The 16819-nt window shown below is 47.1% G+C and overlaps 1 protein-coding gene and 1 long non-coding RNA gene across 2 annotated transcripts in view; one reads left to right on the plus strand and one right to left on the minus strand.

Moving 5' to 3' along the window:
• Nucleotides 1-886: 886 nt before the first annotated feature.
• Nucleotides 887-6321, minus strand: LOC108524701 (uncharacterized). Its single transcript, XR_001884107.1, has 3 exons — nt 6255-6321; nt 3985-4096; nt 887-1188 (listed from the first exon to the last, which is right to left on the minus strand). It is a non-coding gene; the product is annotated as an uncharacterized LOC108524701 (long non-coding RNA).
• A 5118-nt stretch (nt 6322-11439) lies between these two features.
• The window catches only part of EIF2B5 (eukaryotic translation initiation factor 2B subunit epsilon), a 10804-nt gene continuing 5424 nt past the window's right edge, over nt 11440-16819 (plus strand). The window contains exons 1-5 of the mRNA XM_017865929.1: nt 11440-12133; nt 13188-13312; nt 14205-14390; nt 14482-14659; nt 14750-14830. Coding sequence (XP_017721418.1) covers nt 11939-12133; nt 13188-13312; nt 14205-14390; nt 14482-14659; nt 14750-14830 — 765 coding nt within the window. The 5' untranslated portion in view covers nt 11440-11938. The remainder of the gene's footprint in view (nt 12134-13187; nt 13313-14204; nt 14391-14481; nt 14660-14749; nt 14831-16819) is intronic.

Raw genomic sequence — 16819 nt, forward strand, 5'->3', positions numbered from 1 at the left:
AAAAGCACAAAAGACCCCAAAACTTACCCTCAAGGTGCTCCACCAGTTTAATGCTTCCTGTCACCAGAGCCCTGGCTCTTTAGCAGTGCCTAGAAAAGGCCAGCTCTTGTATACATATCAAGGGTACCCTGAAAGGAACATATCCTACCATTATTTTAATATATTTATAAGTAGAATTTTGGAAGGGGAAAAGTGCCACTTAAAGTTAGAAGAAAACAGGCCGGGTGCAGTGGCTCACGCCTATAATCCCACCACGTTGGGAGGCCGAAGCAGGCAGACCACTTGAGGTTAGGAGTTTGAGACCAGCCTGGCCAACATGGTGAAACGCTGCCTCTACTAAAAATAGAAAAATTGGCCAGGCATGGTGGCATGTGCCTGTAATCTCAGCTACTCGGTAGGCTAAGGGAGGAGAATCGCTTGAACCTGGTGATTTGTTTTTCTAAGACCACCAGAGAAAGCACAAAAGAACCAGCGAGTAGGCAAGGCTAAAAGCAAAACTGCAAATTTATTCTTTGGTCATCTGGCTCCAGGGAAAAAGGTATGGAGATGAAGTCTGTTGGCCTCCAGCAAAGGAGGCCGAGAGAGTCACCTGGTAAAGCTCTCGGGCAGAGTTCCTAATGCAGTCCCGACAAAGGTAGGAGCTGAGGAAGCCCGCCCCACGCGTCTGCCGGGAGTGGCTTTTCTAGGAGTGGAAGGGCAATAGGCGGGGCACAGGCGTGTCGGGGGAGGGGGGGCGCTCCGCAGGTGCCACCAGGTAAATCTCGGTCTCTTCGGATTGACATCACCTGGCGCATGCCTGATTAATCTGCACCTTCCCGGGCGTCAGCTGCATTTTCGCGCGCGTGAGAAAAGCCGGTGATGAAGAACCCGGAAATGCGCCATCTTGCTTCCGTTCGTCCAAACAGTCCAACCTTTTATTGGTAATAGTGATAAGGCGCGCCGTGGTCTGTCTGACTACTTCCTGCTGTTAAGGGGCGTCGTTAAGGTCGGGGCCTATGGTTGGTATTTGGACGTACAGATGAAGCATTTGGTTGAAGGTGACGCGAGTGATTTCTTGAATCAGAAGACTGAGGCCTATAAGGGATGTGGAATTTCCAGGTGATGTGTAGGAGGGCTGCCACCTATTGAACTACCTTGGAGATGAATGCTAGACCGTTGTCGGATTGAAGAGTGACCAAGAGGCCAAACCTAGGGATAATATGTTCAGTGAGTATAGAGGCAACAATGTTAGCGATTTCTCCTGTGGTAGGATAGGCCTCTATCCACCCTGAAAAGGTGTCCACAAGGGTTAAGAGGTATTTGAATTTTTTATGTCTTGGCATATGTATGAGATCAATTTGCCAATCTTCGCCTGATTGGTGTCCTCTGAGTTGGTGGCTGGGATGGGGATTACCAATGCGCCTTGAGGATTTGCCTTTAGGCAGGTAGAGCACTGCTGATTGATTGTAAGTAAGTGTTTTTATAGTGTTGGACAGTGGAGGAGGGGATTTAGAAAATTGTATAAGGCTTTGGGTCCTATATGTAAAGAATTATGTATGTCTGTTAGAATGGTATGGAATTGTGTTTCAGGAATAACTAATTTGTTATTAATATATATCCAGTCATCTGTAGTTAGTTTGGCTGTTGGATTTTGTAATAGCTTAGCCTTTTCTTCCTGAGTGTAATTAGGGGCATACTGGGGGGAGAGAAAACAGACAGAAGGAGGCTTAGGGGTGGAAAATCCGGCGGCTGACTTGGCAGTGGCGTCAACAAAATTGTTGCCAGCTGCTACCGGGTTAGATGAAGTTTGGTGACCTTTACAATGTATAATGGCTACCTTGGAAGGTGCCAACAGTGCATCTAGTAGTTTGAGTATTTGGTTTTTGTTAATAATAGGGGTACCGCAGGTGGTTAAAAACCCTCTCTCTTTCCAGATGACTGAATGGGTGTGTGCAATTAGGAAAGCATATTTAGAATCTGTGTATATGTTTACTGTTTTTCCTTTTGATAGAAGGAGTGCCTTGGTTAGTGCAGTGAGTTCTGCCTGCTGTGATGTGGTCCCTTGTGGTAGGGGTTTTGCCTCTAAAACTGTGGAGGAGGTAACTACTGTATCTTCTGCCTGTCTGTTTCCTTGAGGGTTGATAAAGAAGCTGCCATCTACAAACAGGGTTAGTTGTGCATTCTGAAGGGGCCGGTCATGCAAGTGTAGGTGGCTGGGGGGTTAAGCCTCCAGGACCTCAGGACAAGAATGTTTAGTATGGGGTGGTTTAAGAGGGTCTGGCAGTAAAGTGGCTGGATTTAGAGAGGAGCAAACTTCTAAAGTAACAGTGGGGTCTTCTATGAATAAGAGATGGAAAAGTTGGAGCTGAGATGGAGTTAAGTGGCTAATACTTTTATGAGAGATGAGATCCTGAAGACGGTGTGTGGAGAGGACTGTTAGATTACTGCCTCTAATGAGCTTTTTTGCTTCCTGGGTCAGGCAGGCTGCCGCTGCTAACGCACGCAGACAGGGTTGCCAGCCTTGTACAGTTGGGTCTAGTTGTTTGGATAGATAGGCCACAGGGCGGTGGGTGCTGCCAACAGGCTGGGCTAAAAGACCAACTGCCACTTTCTGCCTTTCATCTGTAAAGAGTTGGAAGGGACGCTGGAAATCAGGCAGTGAGAGAGTGGGTTGTGAGAGAAGGCAAGCTTTTAAGCGGGTAAAATGAGTCGAGATTAACTTGGCGTTGGACAAAGGCCCATATGGGGTTTCTTTAACTGCGGCGTATAAAGGTTTGGCTAAGATTCCAAAATTAGGAATCCAATGTCTGAAGAAACCTATTAAACCTAAGAAGGATTGAATTTCCTTTGCATTTTGAGGGGGAAGAAGGTTTCGTATTAGGGCCATACGGTCGGTAGTTAGTGACCGGGTTGTTGGGGTGATGTCAATTCCTAAGTATATGACGGTTTGGCAAGAAATTTGGGCCTTAATACTCTATAACCTAGTGAGCCTAAATGGTTAAGGAGAATTGCAGTGTCTAGAAGAGAGTCTTGTTTGATAGGGCTACAAATTAGGAGATCATCTACATACTGCAGAACTTTGCTATTAATGAAAGGACAGGAGGCAAGGTCTTTTGCTAAGGCCTGACCAAAGAAATGGGGGCTATCCCGGAACCCTTGTGAGAGGACTGTCCACGTCAATTGAGTAGAGGTGTGTGTATCTAGGTCTTCCCATGTGAAAGCAAAAAGGAACTGGCAGTCTGTGTGTAGGGGTATGGTAAAGAAAGCATCCTTAAGATCTAGCACAGTAAGATAAGTAGAATTGGTGGGGATATGGGACAGAAGGGTGTAAGGGTTGGGAACTACAGGGTGCGTGGGACGGGTGGCTTCATTGACTAGCCGAAGATCCTGTACTAACCTATACGTTCCATCTGCCTTTTTAACTGGAAGTATTGGAGTGTTACAGGGGAAATATGTGCGGACAAGAATATGTTGGCTAAGTAGTCACGTGATAATTGGCTTTAAACCTTGTAGATGTGTCGGAGAGAGAGAGAATTGGGGGCGGTTTGGGAAACGAGTGGGATCTTTGAGCTTGACAAGAACTGGTAGGTCGTGGGCCGCTATGACCGGGGTGGAAGTATCCTACACTTGAGGGTGTACAGAAATAGGGAAGATGGGGAGTGGGGGCGACATAGGAGGAACGTATGCGCCTGCACAAAGCATGAGCAACAGGTAGTGAGGGGATTGAAGGGGAGTAAATGAGTTAGTGGGAATGAATATGGAGGCCTGTAAGGTGCTTAAGATGTCTCGGCCTAGTAAGGGGGTAGGACATGAGAATATAATGAGGAACAAGTGCGCAAAGTAGTTGTTGGCCAGGCAGCAATTAAGGAGTGGAGTTTTTCGTAGAGTGGATGGCTTTCCGTCCATTCCTACTACAGAGATATTGAATGGAAGGCTAGGTCCAGAGAAGGACGGCAAAACAGAATAAATAGCCCCGCTGTCGATTAAAAAAATTAATTGTCTTACCCGCTACCAGGAGAGTTACCCGCGGCTCGGCGAGGGTGATGGGGGTCCCCGAGTCTCGGCACCTTCAGTTGTCGTCGTCCAGATGTAGGACCTGGAAGGAGCTCCCAGGATCCTGGGAAAGGGAGTCACGTTGAGACATAGCACCTGTTCCCAGGGTGGGGCAATCAAACTTCCAGTGTCCTTCCTGTTGGCAAGCAGGGCAGGGGGTTGCTGGTGGATGAGGGTTAGGACATTCACTGGCCCAATGTCCTGACACCTTGCACTTATAGCAAGGCTGCGTTGGGGCTCGGGGACCTTGTGGACACCTGTTGGCATAGTGTCCTGCCTTGCCGCACTTATAGCAGGCTCCTTTTGTAGCCTTGGAGTCTGCGGGGTGTGTGCTCTCTGGTCTGGGGTTATGACTGGGCTGTAAAGCTGCTGCTAGGAGCTGTATTCTCTGTTCGAGGCAAGCCTGCCGCTGTGCCTCAGCCATCTCCTCTCTGGAGTTACAAACCTTAAAGGCTAATTTAACTAGGTCTTGTATTAATGTCTGAGGACCATCCTCTGCCTTTTGAAGTTTTTTTTTTTTTTTTAAACAATTGTCAGGAGCTAATTGAGAAATGAAATAAGACGCCAAAATGGTGGCCCCTGTGGGGGAGGCCGGATCCAACCAGGTATATTGGGTTAGAACCTCAGTCAGCCTATTTAAGAATGCTGCTGGATTTTCTTCTGGATTTTGAATAATATCTTTTAATTTATTAAAATTTACAGTTTTGTTTGAGGCTGCTTGCATACCAGTCAACAAACACTGGACCATTACGTCTCGCCTACGGCGCTCAGGCTGGCCTACTTGGTAGTCCCAGTCTGGGTCTGCCGAGGGGACTGCTTACTCCCCTAGTGGAATGGCGGTGTCAATTAAATGTAGTTGGTTGGCGTGCTGCCTGACGGCCGCTAGGATGCGCTCCTGCTCCTCAGGGTTTAGGGTAGAAATTAGGATCACCTGGAGGTCATGCCAAGTTAAGTCATAGGCCTGACAAAGGTATCTAAATTCCTTTATGTATATGGTAGGATTAGCTAAGAAATCACCTAAACGCTTCTCAATTTTAGAAAGATCAGCCAATGAAAAAGGGACATGTACTCTGATTACCCCCTCTGCCCCAGCTACCTCTCGCAAAGGTGCTAACACTATAGGAGGGTGTGGGGCAAGAGTGGGGGCATCAGCAAGGCACTTAGAGCGGGTATGAGCAGAGACAGGGGACTCAAGACAGCCAATTGGGGGCCCTGAAAGAGGCACGGGACTGAGTGGATTACTAATAGATAAAAAGGAGGAAGGAGGAGTCTGGACGGGGGGAAAAGAAAGAATATAGGACGGGGGTGAGGGTACGGAAACAGAAGGAAACCCTAGGTCCTCCAGCTAAACAGAAAGGAATGAAGACTCCTCTTTTTCAGGTTCCTGTGAGCTGGCGTCCCTGGCCAGCATAACCTGGGCCAAAGAACACCGGCTACACAAGTCGGGACGAGAGCGTAAGGCCCAAAAGCCTTGTATGTAATTAATTTCAGACCACTTGCCTAGCTGCTGGCAGAAATTGCTGAGGTCGATCAGAACATTGCAGTCTAGGGTGCACTTTGGTGGCCACTGAGACTGATTATCTAGTTTATATTGAGGCCACGCCACAGTGGAAAGGAAAATTAACCGCTGTAAGGTTTTTAAATTGGCTAGGAGGCACCCTAAAGGGGTGCTCTTTAGAAATTTGAACTGGGGGTTTCCCATTTGTCTCCTCTTTACTTACACACTGGAGATCTCTGCCTGGCTTCAAAGCGTCCTTTGAAATCACCAGAGACAGACTGGAGCTCTTGGAGCCAAGGTGGAGATTACCTTCAGGCGACGGACGTCTCCGTCCCGAACGGGTCTCCCGAGCCACTTGGTGCCTCAAAAGTAGGCCTCGGACCTGCGCAGGATTTTTGGCCAAGGGAGGTAAAGAGGAGACAAGGGCACTTACCCCAGAGAGGCCGTGAGAGTGAGGGAAGCGGGTCTCAGGTCCCGGTCCGTCTGCGGCGTGGGAGCAGGAGGAGGTTCCTCAACCCTTAGAGGCCTGAGGAGGGGTCTCCTCCCGGGTTTTGCCACCAACTGATTTGTTTTTCTAAGACCACCAGAGAGAGCACAAAAGAACCAGCGAGTAGGCAAGGCTAAAAGCAAAACTGCAAATTTATTCTTTGGTCATCTAGCTCCAGGGAAAAAGGTATGGGGGTGAAGTCTGTTGGCCTCCAGCAAAGGAGGCCGAGAGAGTCACCTGGTAGAGCTCTCCGGCAGAGTTCCTAATGCAGTCCCGACAAAGGTAAGAGCTGAGGAAGCCCGCCCCGCGTGTCTGCCGGGAGTGGCTTTTCTAGGAGTGGAAGGGCAATAGGCGGGGCACAGGCGTGTCGGGGGAGGGGGGGGCGCTCCGCAGGTGCCACCAGGTAAATCTTGGTCTCTTCGGATTGACATCACCTGGCGCATGCCTGATTCATCTGCACCTTCCCAGGCGTCAGCTGCATTTTCGCACGCACGGGAAAAGCCGGTGATGAAGAACCCAGAAATGCGCCATCTTGCCTCCGTTCGTCCAAACACCTGGGAGGCAGAGGTTGCAGTGAGCCGAGATCACACCATTGCACTCCAGCCTGCCCAACAGAACAAGACTCTGTCTCAAAAAAAAAAAAAAAAAAGAAGAAGAAAAGAAAATAGGAGTGTTACTAAGGATGTGAAGAAATTGAAACCCTTGTTCACTGTAGGTGGGAATGTAAAATGGTGCATCTGCTGTAAAAAATACATATATGGCAGCTGAGTGTGGTGACTCATGCCTGTAATCCTAGCACTATGGGAGGCTGAGGCAGGAGGATCGCTTGAGTCCAGGAGTTTGAGGCTACAGTGAGCCATAACTGCGCCACTGCACTCCAACCTAGGCAAGAGAGCAAGACCCTGTCTCAAAAAATGGGAGCCAGGCACAGTGGCTCACGCTTGTAATCCCAGCACTTTGGGAAACCAAGGCAGGTGGATCACCTGAGGTCAGGAGTTTGAGACCACCGTGGCCAAAATGGTGAAACCGCCATCTGTACTAAAAATACAAAAATTAACTGGGCGTGGTGTTGTGCACAAGTAATCCCAGCTTCTAGGGAAGCTGAGGCAGGAAAATTGCTTGAACCCAGGAGGTGAAGGTTGTAGTGAGCTGAGATCGTGCCACTGCACTCCGGCATGGGTGACAGAGTGAGACTCCATCTCAAAAACAAACAAACAAAAAGAAAAACGAAAAAAAGTATGGCAATTCCTCAAAAAATTAAATGTAGAATTACCACATGATACAGTAGTTCCATTTATTTCAGTGAAAGCAGGGACTGGAACAGATATTTGTACAATCATGTTCATATTGGCATTATCCGCAATAGCAAAAGGTGGAAGCAACCAAAGTGTCCATTGACAGATAAAAGGATAAAATGTGGTATCTACAGTGGATTATCATTTAGCCCTTAAAAGGAAGGAAGTTCTGAAACATGCAACAATATAGATGAATCTTGAAGACATTATGCTAAGTGAAATAAGGCAGATACAAAAAAAAATAAATACTATGTGAGTCCTCTTATATGAGGGACCTAGAGCAGTCAAATTCATAGAGACAGAAAGTGGCATGGTGGCTGCCAGGAGCTGGGCTGAGTAGGAAATGAGGATTGTGTTTAATGGGTACAGAATATCAGTTTTACGGCCGGGCGCGGTGGCTCAAGCCTGTAATCCCAGCACTTTGGGAGGCCGAGACGGGCGGATCACGAGGTCAGGAGATCGAGACCATCCTGGCTAACATGGTGAAACCCCATCTCTACTAAAAAATACAAAAAAAAACTAGCCGGGCGAGGTGGCGGGCACCTGTAGTCCCAGCTACTCGGGAGGCTGAGGCAGGAGAATGGCGTGAACCCGGGAGGCAGAGCTTGCAGTGAGCTGAGATCCGGCCACTGCACTCCAGCCTGGGCGACAGAGTGAGACTCCGTCTCAAAAAAAAAAAAAAAAAAAAAAAGAATATCAGTTTTACAAAATGAAAAGAGGTCTGCGGATGGATGGTGGTGATGGTAGCACAGCAACGTGAACGTGAGTAACACTATAGAGTTGTATACTTAAAAATGGCTAACTTCAATCAATTTTCCATGCCAAGGTTAAAAAATTGTTAAGATGATAACTTTTATGTTCTGTTGTATTTTTATCATAATCTTTTAAAAAGAGCCTCAGCCTTGGGAGAGTCAGGAATTACTTTGTCTACAGTTGATCACATACTCAGTTACTGACTAGCAACAACCAGTCATTCATTCAACAAATATTTAGTGAACACCTGTCTTGTACCAGTTACTCTTCTAGACATCTGGGCTATAGTAGTGAATAAAATAAACAGAAAGCCTACAGAGCTTATATTCTAAACTGATTTCATATTCAAGACTCATTTTGAAATCTAAATTCAGAGAAAGAACCAGAACTAGCCTGGGCAACACAGAAAGACCCCATCTCTACAAAAACTACAAAACTTAGGTGTGGTGGCAGGTGCCTGTTTTCCCAGCTACTCTGGAGGCTGAGGAAGAAGGACTGCTTGAGCCCAGAAGTTTGAGGCTGCAGTGAACTATGATTGTGCCACTGTATTCCAGCCTGGGCAACAGAGCACAACCCTGTTTCTAAGCAAAAAGAAAGAAAGAAAAGAAAAGAAAAAGAGGCTGGGTGTGGTAGCGCACGTCTGTAATCCCAGCACTTTGAGAGGCCTAGGCAGGTGGATCACCTGAAGTCAGGAGTTTGAGACCAGCCTGGCCAACATGGCGAAACTCCATCTTTATTAAAAATACAAAAATCGTGGCCGGGCGCGGTGGCTCAAGCCTGTAATCCCAGCACTTTGGGAGGCCGAGGCGGGCGGATCACGAGGTCAGGAGATCGAGACCATCCTGGCTAACATGGTGAAACCCCGTCTCTACTAAAAAATACAAAAAAACTAGCCGGGCGAGGTGGCGGGCGCCTGTAGTCCCAGCTACTCGGGAGGCTGAGGCAGGAGAATGGCGTGAACCCTGGAGGCGGAGCTTGCAGTGAGCTGAGATCCGGCCACTGCACTCCAGCCCGGGCCACAGAGCGAGACTCCGTCTCAAAAAAAAAAAAAAAAAAAAAAAAAAAAAGAACCAGAACTGGCAGTTGACCAAATATACGAAAAAAATGTTCAACCTCACTGAAATAGATAAATGCAAATTAAAACTACACTTATTTTCCTTTATAGATTGGCAGAAAGTCGAAACCATTGACAGAATACTCTGTTGGTGAGGCTATGGGGAAACAGTCACTCTCATACATTGCTGGTTTAAGTGCAAAATGACACATTGTCCAAGGAGAGCAATTAAGCAATATCTCTATGAGTTCCACCAGTGCCTCATCAGGCTTGCCAGTGAGTTCAACAATGTACCCTCTGCCATGGGAATTACATCCAATTTGAACCAGTTACTCTAATTCAATAATAAAGTCTAAGAAATAAATGCAAATTTATAAAGACTATATGTAGAAATATGTTTATTGTGGCATTATGTGTAATCATAGAAACTGCAAAAAAAATCTGCAATGTTTCTCAAGAGAGAAATGGTTGGATAAACAATGGTATATTCATGCTGTGGAATATTATGGAATCATTGAAAATGGCTACGTTTGTCTACATTCTCTCATAGGTTAAATAAAAATCAAGTTGCAGACAAAATGCATAACCATCAAAATAGCTACGTTACCTTCACAATGTGTCAATGCCTGTTCTAAGGGCTTTTCATATATTATTTCATTTAATTCTCACAAGAACCGTATGGGATAAGTATTATTATTATCCCGTTTCAAAGATGAAGAAGTCCAGGCATAGAGAGGCTGAGTTGCCCAAAGTTACCCATCTAGGGTCTGGAAAGGAAGCCAGGCAGTCTGGCTCTAGCATACCAGCATATAACCATAATTATCTAAACATAATTCTGTGTTTGAATACATGTGGATATCCATATATTATGTTTGAATACCTATGTATGGGTGTGTGTGCGTAGGCATACACTCTACCTCTAGTTCTAGATATACAAATTTAGGGAGGAAATGAAACAAATATCCATCAAATTATTAAGAATGGTTATGACTCTACAGATTGGATAAGATGAAAGAAGTGGGGAAAGGAAATTTTACTTCTTTATATAGTGTGTGTGAGACAGATTATGTATATGTGGTTTCCAATATATTTCAAGTAAGTTTTTTTCTTAAAAAAAAAAAAAGTTTGAGAGAGTCTTCCTGAAACTCATCTATTAAAATTATATCCATATAGCTACCAGTCTACAGAATTTTAAGACCTGGATTTACTATAAGCACAAATGCTTTTCGGCAGCGGATTCACCACTTCCCAACTTCCCAAGGTTGCAGGAATCATTTAAAATAAATTCTGCAATCGGACCTACTTTCCATAACCCCTCGCCCAAGAGTGTGTGTGTGTGTGTGTGTGTGTGTGACCTATTTAATTCCTCCCCCCGACCCCCATTTCTACCTCTGGATTTGTAGGGCAGTTGAACATTCCTTTTCTACAACGTGCATTCATTTAATTGAAAACTTTTACTTAATTGCCTTCAGACTTTCCTTTTCCAGGATAAATCAAACGGTTTTCGTTCAGCACCCTAACTAGGGAAGAAATGACAGACTCCTCGGTTCCACGAGGTGAGCGCCGGAACACGACGGGTCAAGTCGGAATCGCCACGTGGAAACAACTCTAAGCATCGCAAACTCCAAATCCCGACGTGCAACGCGGGGCGGGATGGGAAGTTTGCAGGAACTGCAGAAGCCTGTGGCGTGGAACCTGGACAGGTCCCGTGCAGAAAGGGTGCGATGCCTTGCAGAAAAGCTCCTTGCCTCCCAAATGACGCCCAGGCTTCCTGCCTCCTTCCACCGCTTTCCCACGGCCCCGCCCCTCTGCAGGGTTGGTTTATTCCCCGCAGCCACCGCTTCTTTCCCCAAAGAGAAAAAGGTGCTGCTGCGCTTTTTCAAGCCTTGGACCTTTACGCCCGCACTTTCCTCTGCCCAGAAAGCTTACTGCTTAATGCCAGTACAACTTACTGGTGTGCCTGGATTCACCCCCCTCTCCACTCTGCTTAAGACAGAGGAGGCTGATAGGCTGGAAGAATGAATAGATGACATAAAACAGTCATTGTTATCCCCACATAACTTGGCAGCAAGATTGTGGAACTCTGCAGTCTGACAGATCGGGTTCCAATACCAGTTCTTCCACTTACTAGATGAGTAAACTTCCTTCATCCTTCTGAGAGTTCAAGAAATGTTTGCTGAACGAATGAATAAGATGTTTTGCAGAGATATGTGACGAATTAAATGAGATAATGCTTGTATCGTGCCTAGCTCAAAATCAGCGCTCAATGGAATTACTAGTCTCCCTACTATACGCCACCTTCTCTATTTATGCAGGTTCTGAGTTCCCTCAGCGGGGGTACATCTGGCTCGGTTCCATCTCCCCAAGGCGCTGGGTTCCCAGAAGTTTCCAGAATGAATACGGAGGGCTACATATTTCACATGCGCGGGGCGGGGAAACTGCTGGACGATTACAGGCTCCGGATGGAGCTGGCCCCTTCGTGGCGACCACAAATCCTATCACGCTGCAAGAATCTCGGCCTGTTCACAGACAAATGAAGGCCGACGATACTTGCAGACCGAGTCTGACGTCTATGGGACCCCACCCCTACCCTGCGCCTCCAGGGGCCGGGATAACCGCGACCGGTCCCCACTCCTCGCGCCTCCGGGATCAACCTCAGAACCCTGTGGGGGCCCGCGGAAGACGCATGCGCACTGCTCCCTTCTCGTCTCCTCCCCTTCGTTAATTAGTTCATCGCAGTTCAAGTGCTGGATCCTTTTTGTCCCTTATTGCGTGCGGTGTCAGCTTCCTTGCGGAAGTGGTGGCCGTGAGAGAAGAAGATGGCGGCCCCTGTAGTGGCGCCGCCTGGTGTGGTGGTTAGTCGGGCCAACAAGCGCAGCGGCGCGGGGCCAGGAGGCAGCGGTGGCGGGGGAGCCAGAGGGGCGGAGGAGGAACCGCCGCCGCCCCTACAAGCAGTTCTGGTGGCCGATAGCTTCGATCGCCGCTTCTTCCCCATCTCCAAGGACCAGCCTCGGGTGAGCGCCGCGCACGCGAGCAGCCAGAGGGCAGGAAGTGTGGCAGGGCTGGAGCAAGTTCTCCTTTCGGCTACCTACTACGGCATGCCTTTGAAGGACTTGTGTCCGTACTGTTATCCTAAAACCGAGTTTACGTGGTTAGGAAGGAGGCAGAGGGACTGTTTTAAACCCTGATGACTGCTGACCAAGTTAGTGGCCGGCAGATTTGGGCATTCGTAATGCTGTACACCTCAGGTTTGAAAGGAATGAAGAGAGCTAAATGTAGAAACAGCGCTTGAGAGAAGCCTTCAGGCGGGGATTCAGTGCCCCTAGAAGAGGCTGCGCTGCTTTTAACCTTGCAGATGACGGATGCTTAGGTGAAAAGAAACGACCTTTTGCCTCTGAAAGGGCGGTAATACGCCTTAAAAAGAACTGGCTAGATCTCAGTCAGTGTACTTTTTTTTTCCCCCTCCAGGTTCTAATGATAGCCGGTGCTATCTGTCGAAAGGACAAAATGGGTTTAGTGGTTGATTGCCATCAGCCCCCGAGTTGTCTAGACAATGGGGTATTGAACTCAGCTGGGTCGTTCAGCAGCCCTCAGTTCAGAGAGAGGGAACTGCATTGGATTTAAGAAAATCCTCTCTAATTCCCTCGAAAAAGCCTAATGGCTGTTCATTTTTGAAAAGTGATGGGAGATGGTTAACCTCTGACACTTAGAAAGGGATCAAGGAAGGAAATCTTATGGGGAAGAAGGCCTTAGCAATGCTTAAATTTATGGAAATATGATTGATTTCCAGTATTATCCTTTGCCAGCGGTGAACTGTCATTCTGTCACAGCTCTGTGTCTCATACAAGGCACATAGAGTCTGTACTTACCATCCCCAAATTGCGACATTTCAGACTCAGGCTTAGAACATGACATGAACATCAAAGGCAGGAACCTGTTTACCTTTGAATTGGAAAGATACAGCAAAATTACACCATTTGGAAATATTAATAGAGGAGTGAAAATTGTTGCAGTGGGGTATCCAAAGGGATTCGAGACCTCAAATTTTTTTCATCTTCTATCCTTCAGGTCCTCTTGCCCCTGGCCAATGTGGCATTAATTGACTATACTCTGGAATTCCTGACTGCCACAGGTGTACAGGAAACATTTGTCTTTTGTTGCTGGAAAGCTGCTCAGATCAAAGAACATTTACTGTAAGGCCCTGCAACTTTTCTTCTTTTCTTTCCATGTTTCGCCATCTTTTTCCAGTTTCTTCAGGATGAATGTAACTAAGGGGAAATGTGAGAAGGGAAAAATGTGTCTACTTAGATGTCATTGTAAGTTCTAAGGGTATTTTCTACACTTATCAGGAGGTGAGCAGCTGAAACTTTGTATCTGTCTGCCTTGGGTTTTCTGTGACAAAGATTAAAGAATAAACTTGGGTTTTTTCTTAATCTCATTATAAAGTTTTGTCCCAGTGGACTTTGCTTTTATTTAATGGCTTCAGTATGGAAGTTACAACGATAACATCTTTGTTTTCCCACAGAGTTTCTAAATCTTGTTTGTTCTCACCTTCAAGGATATAAATGAGTTCCTTGTCATCTTTGTATTCCCACTGCCTAACTCAGTCCCAAGCATGTAGTGAGCACTTACATGTTTGTTGAAATCTTGAAAACATCAAGAATCGCATCACTTATGGAAGTCTAGGAAATAAAGACTAGGACATTAGCATGGTCTCCATCAGACAGTTCCTAAATGTTACATGGATTGCAGAAGGGGAAAGCTGATATGAAGTGTGTTCCCAGGGTACTTTGTGTACCCTAGGCTTCAGCAGGATTTTGAGTTCAAATTGATGTTTAGGGACAAGGGGTCAAGGTATGGAGGGGAAATAACCATGTTTCCTAACCCATAAAACAAGACTGGTGACACAGGATGCTGAAAGCATTCATTGTAGTTCATGATTCTCTTTGAAGTTAAAGACGCTGGCAAGAACCCAAAAAAGCCATCGAGAAGGACTGTGAATGCTGGATGGGGGTGAAAAATGGGGAAGGCTCAAATGATATTTATGCTTGATATATTCATTCCCCTCACCTTCCCTTCCTTTAGGAAGTCCAAGTGGTGCCGCCCTACATCTCTCAATGTGGTTCGAATAATTACATCAGAGCTCTATCGATCACTGGGAGATGTCCTCCGTGATGTTGATGCCAAGGCCTTGGTGCGCTCTGACTTCCTTCTGGTGTATGGGGATGTCATCTCAAACATCAATATCACCAGAGCCCTTGAGGAACACAGGTCAGGTTGGGAAAATGACAGGAACAAGGGTTAAAGACCAGCAGAGCCCTGAGACTGCTTTTTGCAGTTCTCTCCCTCCTGTCCTTTATAGGTTGAGACGGAAGCTAGAAAAAAATGTTTCTGTGATGACAATGATCTTCAAGGAGTCATCCCCCAGCCACCCAACTCGTTGCCACGAAGAAAATGTGGTAGTGGCTGTGGATAGTGCCACAAACAGGGTTCTCCATTTTCAGAAGACCCAGGGTCTCCAGCGTTTTTCATTTCCTCTGGTGTGTGGATATCTGGGGTCCTTTGAGGTGGGGAAGTGACAGGCTTCAGTGGGAGAAACGAATTAAAGTCCTTATAACTTCTCCCCACAGAGCCTATTTCAGGGCAGTAGTGATGGAGTGGAGGTTCGATATGATTTACTGGATTGTCATATCAGCATCTGTTCTCCTCAGGTGAGCTCTTAAGGGCTGGGGCTGCATACCCAAAGAGTAGAACTCTGTGTGTCTGTTATTGTACCCTTAGAAGGCCAGGGTATATTTCCTCTCCCTCTTTATTTTCATTATTTTTATTTTATTTTTTGAGACAGAGTCTCATTCTGTTGCCCAGGCTAGAGTGCAGTGGTGTGATCCCAGCTCACTGCAAACTCTGCCTCCTAGGTTGAAGTGATTCTCTTGCCTCAGCCTCTTGAGTAGCTGGGATTACAGGCACACACCACCATGCTTGGCTAATTTTGTATTTTTAATAGAGATGGGGTTTCACCATTTTGTCCAGGCTGGTCTTGGCCTCCCAAAGTGCTGGGATTACAGGCATGAGCCACCACACCTGGCCTTATTTTCATTTTTATTTATATAAGTTTTGAGACAGGGTCTCGCTCTGTGGCCCAGGCTGGAGCATAGTGGCACTACGACAGCTCACTGCAGCCTCAACCTGCCGGGTTCAGGTGAACCTCCTGCCTCAGCCTCCCGAGTAGCTGGAACCACAGGCGTGCACTACCACTGATTTTTGTATTTTTTTGTAGAGACAGGGTTTTGCCCTGTCCAGCCTGGTCACAAACTCCTGAGCTCAAGCAATCTGACCTCCTCGGCCTTCCAAAATGCTGGAATTACAGGCATGAACCACCACGGTTTTTGTTGTTGTTGTTTTGAGACAGAGTCTCACTCTGTCGTCCAGGCTGGAGTGCACTGGCACAATCTCAGCTCACTGCAGCCTCCGCCTCCCAGGTTCTAGTGATTCTCCTGCCTCACCCTCTCAAGTAGCTGGGACTACAGGTATGCTCCACCATACCCGGCTATTTTTTGTATTTCTTAGTAGAGATGGGGTTTCACCATATTAGCCAGGCTGGTCTCTAACTCCTGACCTCAGGTGATCCTCCCGCCTTGGCCTCCCAAAGTGCTGCAATTACAGGCATGAGCCACCGCACCCAGACTTTTTTTTTTTTTTTTTTGAGACAGAGTTTTGCTCTTGTTGCCCAGGCTGGATGCAATGGTGCGATCTCAGCTCACCACCGCAGCCTCCGCCTCCTAGATTCAAGCAATTCTCCTGCCTCAGCCTCCCAAGTAGGTAGGATTACCACCACGCCCAGCTAATTTTTGTTTTGTTTTTTTTTTTGAGACAGAGTCTCACTCTATCGCCCAGGCTGGAGTGCAGTGGCCGGATCTCAGCTTATTGCAAGCTCCGCCTCCCGGGTTTATGCCATTCTCCTGCCTCAGCCTCCCGAGTAGCTGGGACTACAGGCACCTGCCACCTCACCCAGCTAGTTTTTTGTATTTTTTAATAGAGACGGGGTTTCACCGTGTTAGCCAGGATGTCTCAGTCTCCTGACCTCGTGATCCGCCCATCTTGGCCTCCCAAAGTGCTGGGATTACAGGCTTGAGCCACCGCACCCGGCCTAATTTTTGTATTTTTAGTAGAGATGAGGTTTTCCCATGTTGGTCAGGCCGGTCTCGAACTCCCAGCCTCAGGTGATCTGCCTGCCTCGGCCTCCCAAAGTGCTGGGATTACAGGCGTGAGGCACTGCACCCAGGCTTTTTTTCTTTTTTAGAATCTGTTGTAAAGCAAATATCTTGTCTCCAGTATCCCACTGGGAGTCTCTTTGGAATTCTGGTCCATGTCCAGCTGTCATAGGGTTTGCTAGTTCTCTGGGGGTTTATCTGTGCTCCTAGAGAATAGTACTTAATCCTGGCCGAGCGCAGTGGCTGAGGTGAGTGGATCATGAGGTCAGGAGTTTGAGACCAGCCTGACCAACACAGTGAAACCCCATCTCTACTAAAAAAAAAAAAAAATACAAAAATTAGCTGGGCGTAGTGACGGGCACTTGTAATCCCAGCTACTTGGGAGGTTGAGGCACAAGAATCACTTGAACCCAGGAAGTGGAGGTTGCAGTGAGCCGAGATCATGCAGCTACACTCCAGCCTGGGCAACAGAGCTAGACTCGTCTCAAA

The sequence above is a fragment of the Rhinopithecus bieti genome, unplaced genomic scaffold (genome assembly GCF_001698545.2).
Source record: "Rhinopithecus bieti isolate Rb0 unplaced genomic scaffold, ASM169854v2 scaffold_2432, whole genome shotgun sequence".
NCBI lineage: Eukaryota > Metazoa > Chordata > Mammalia > Primates > Cercopithecidae > Rhinopithecus > Rhinopithecus bieti.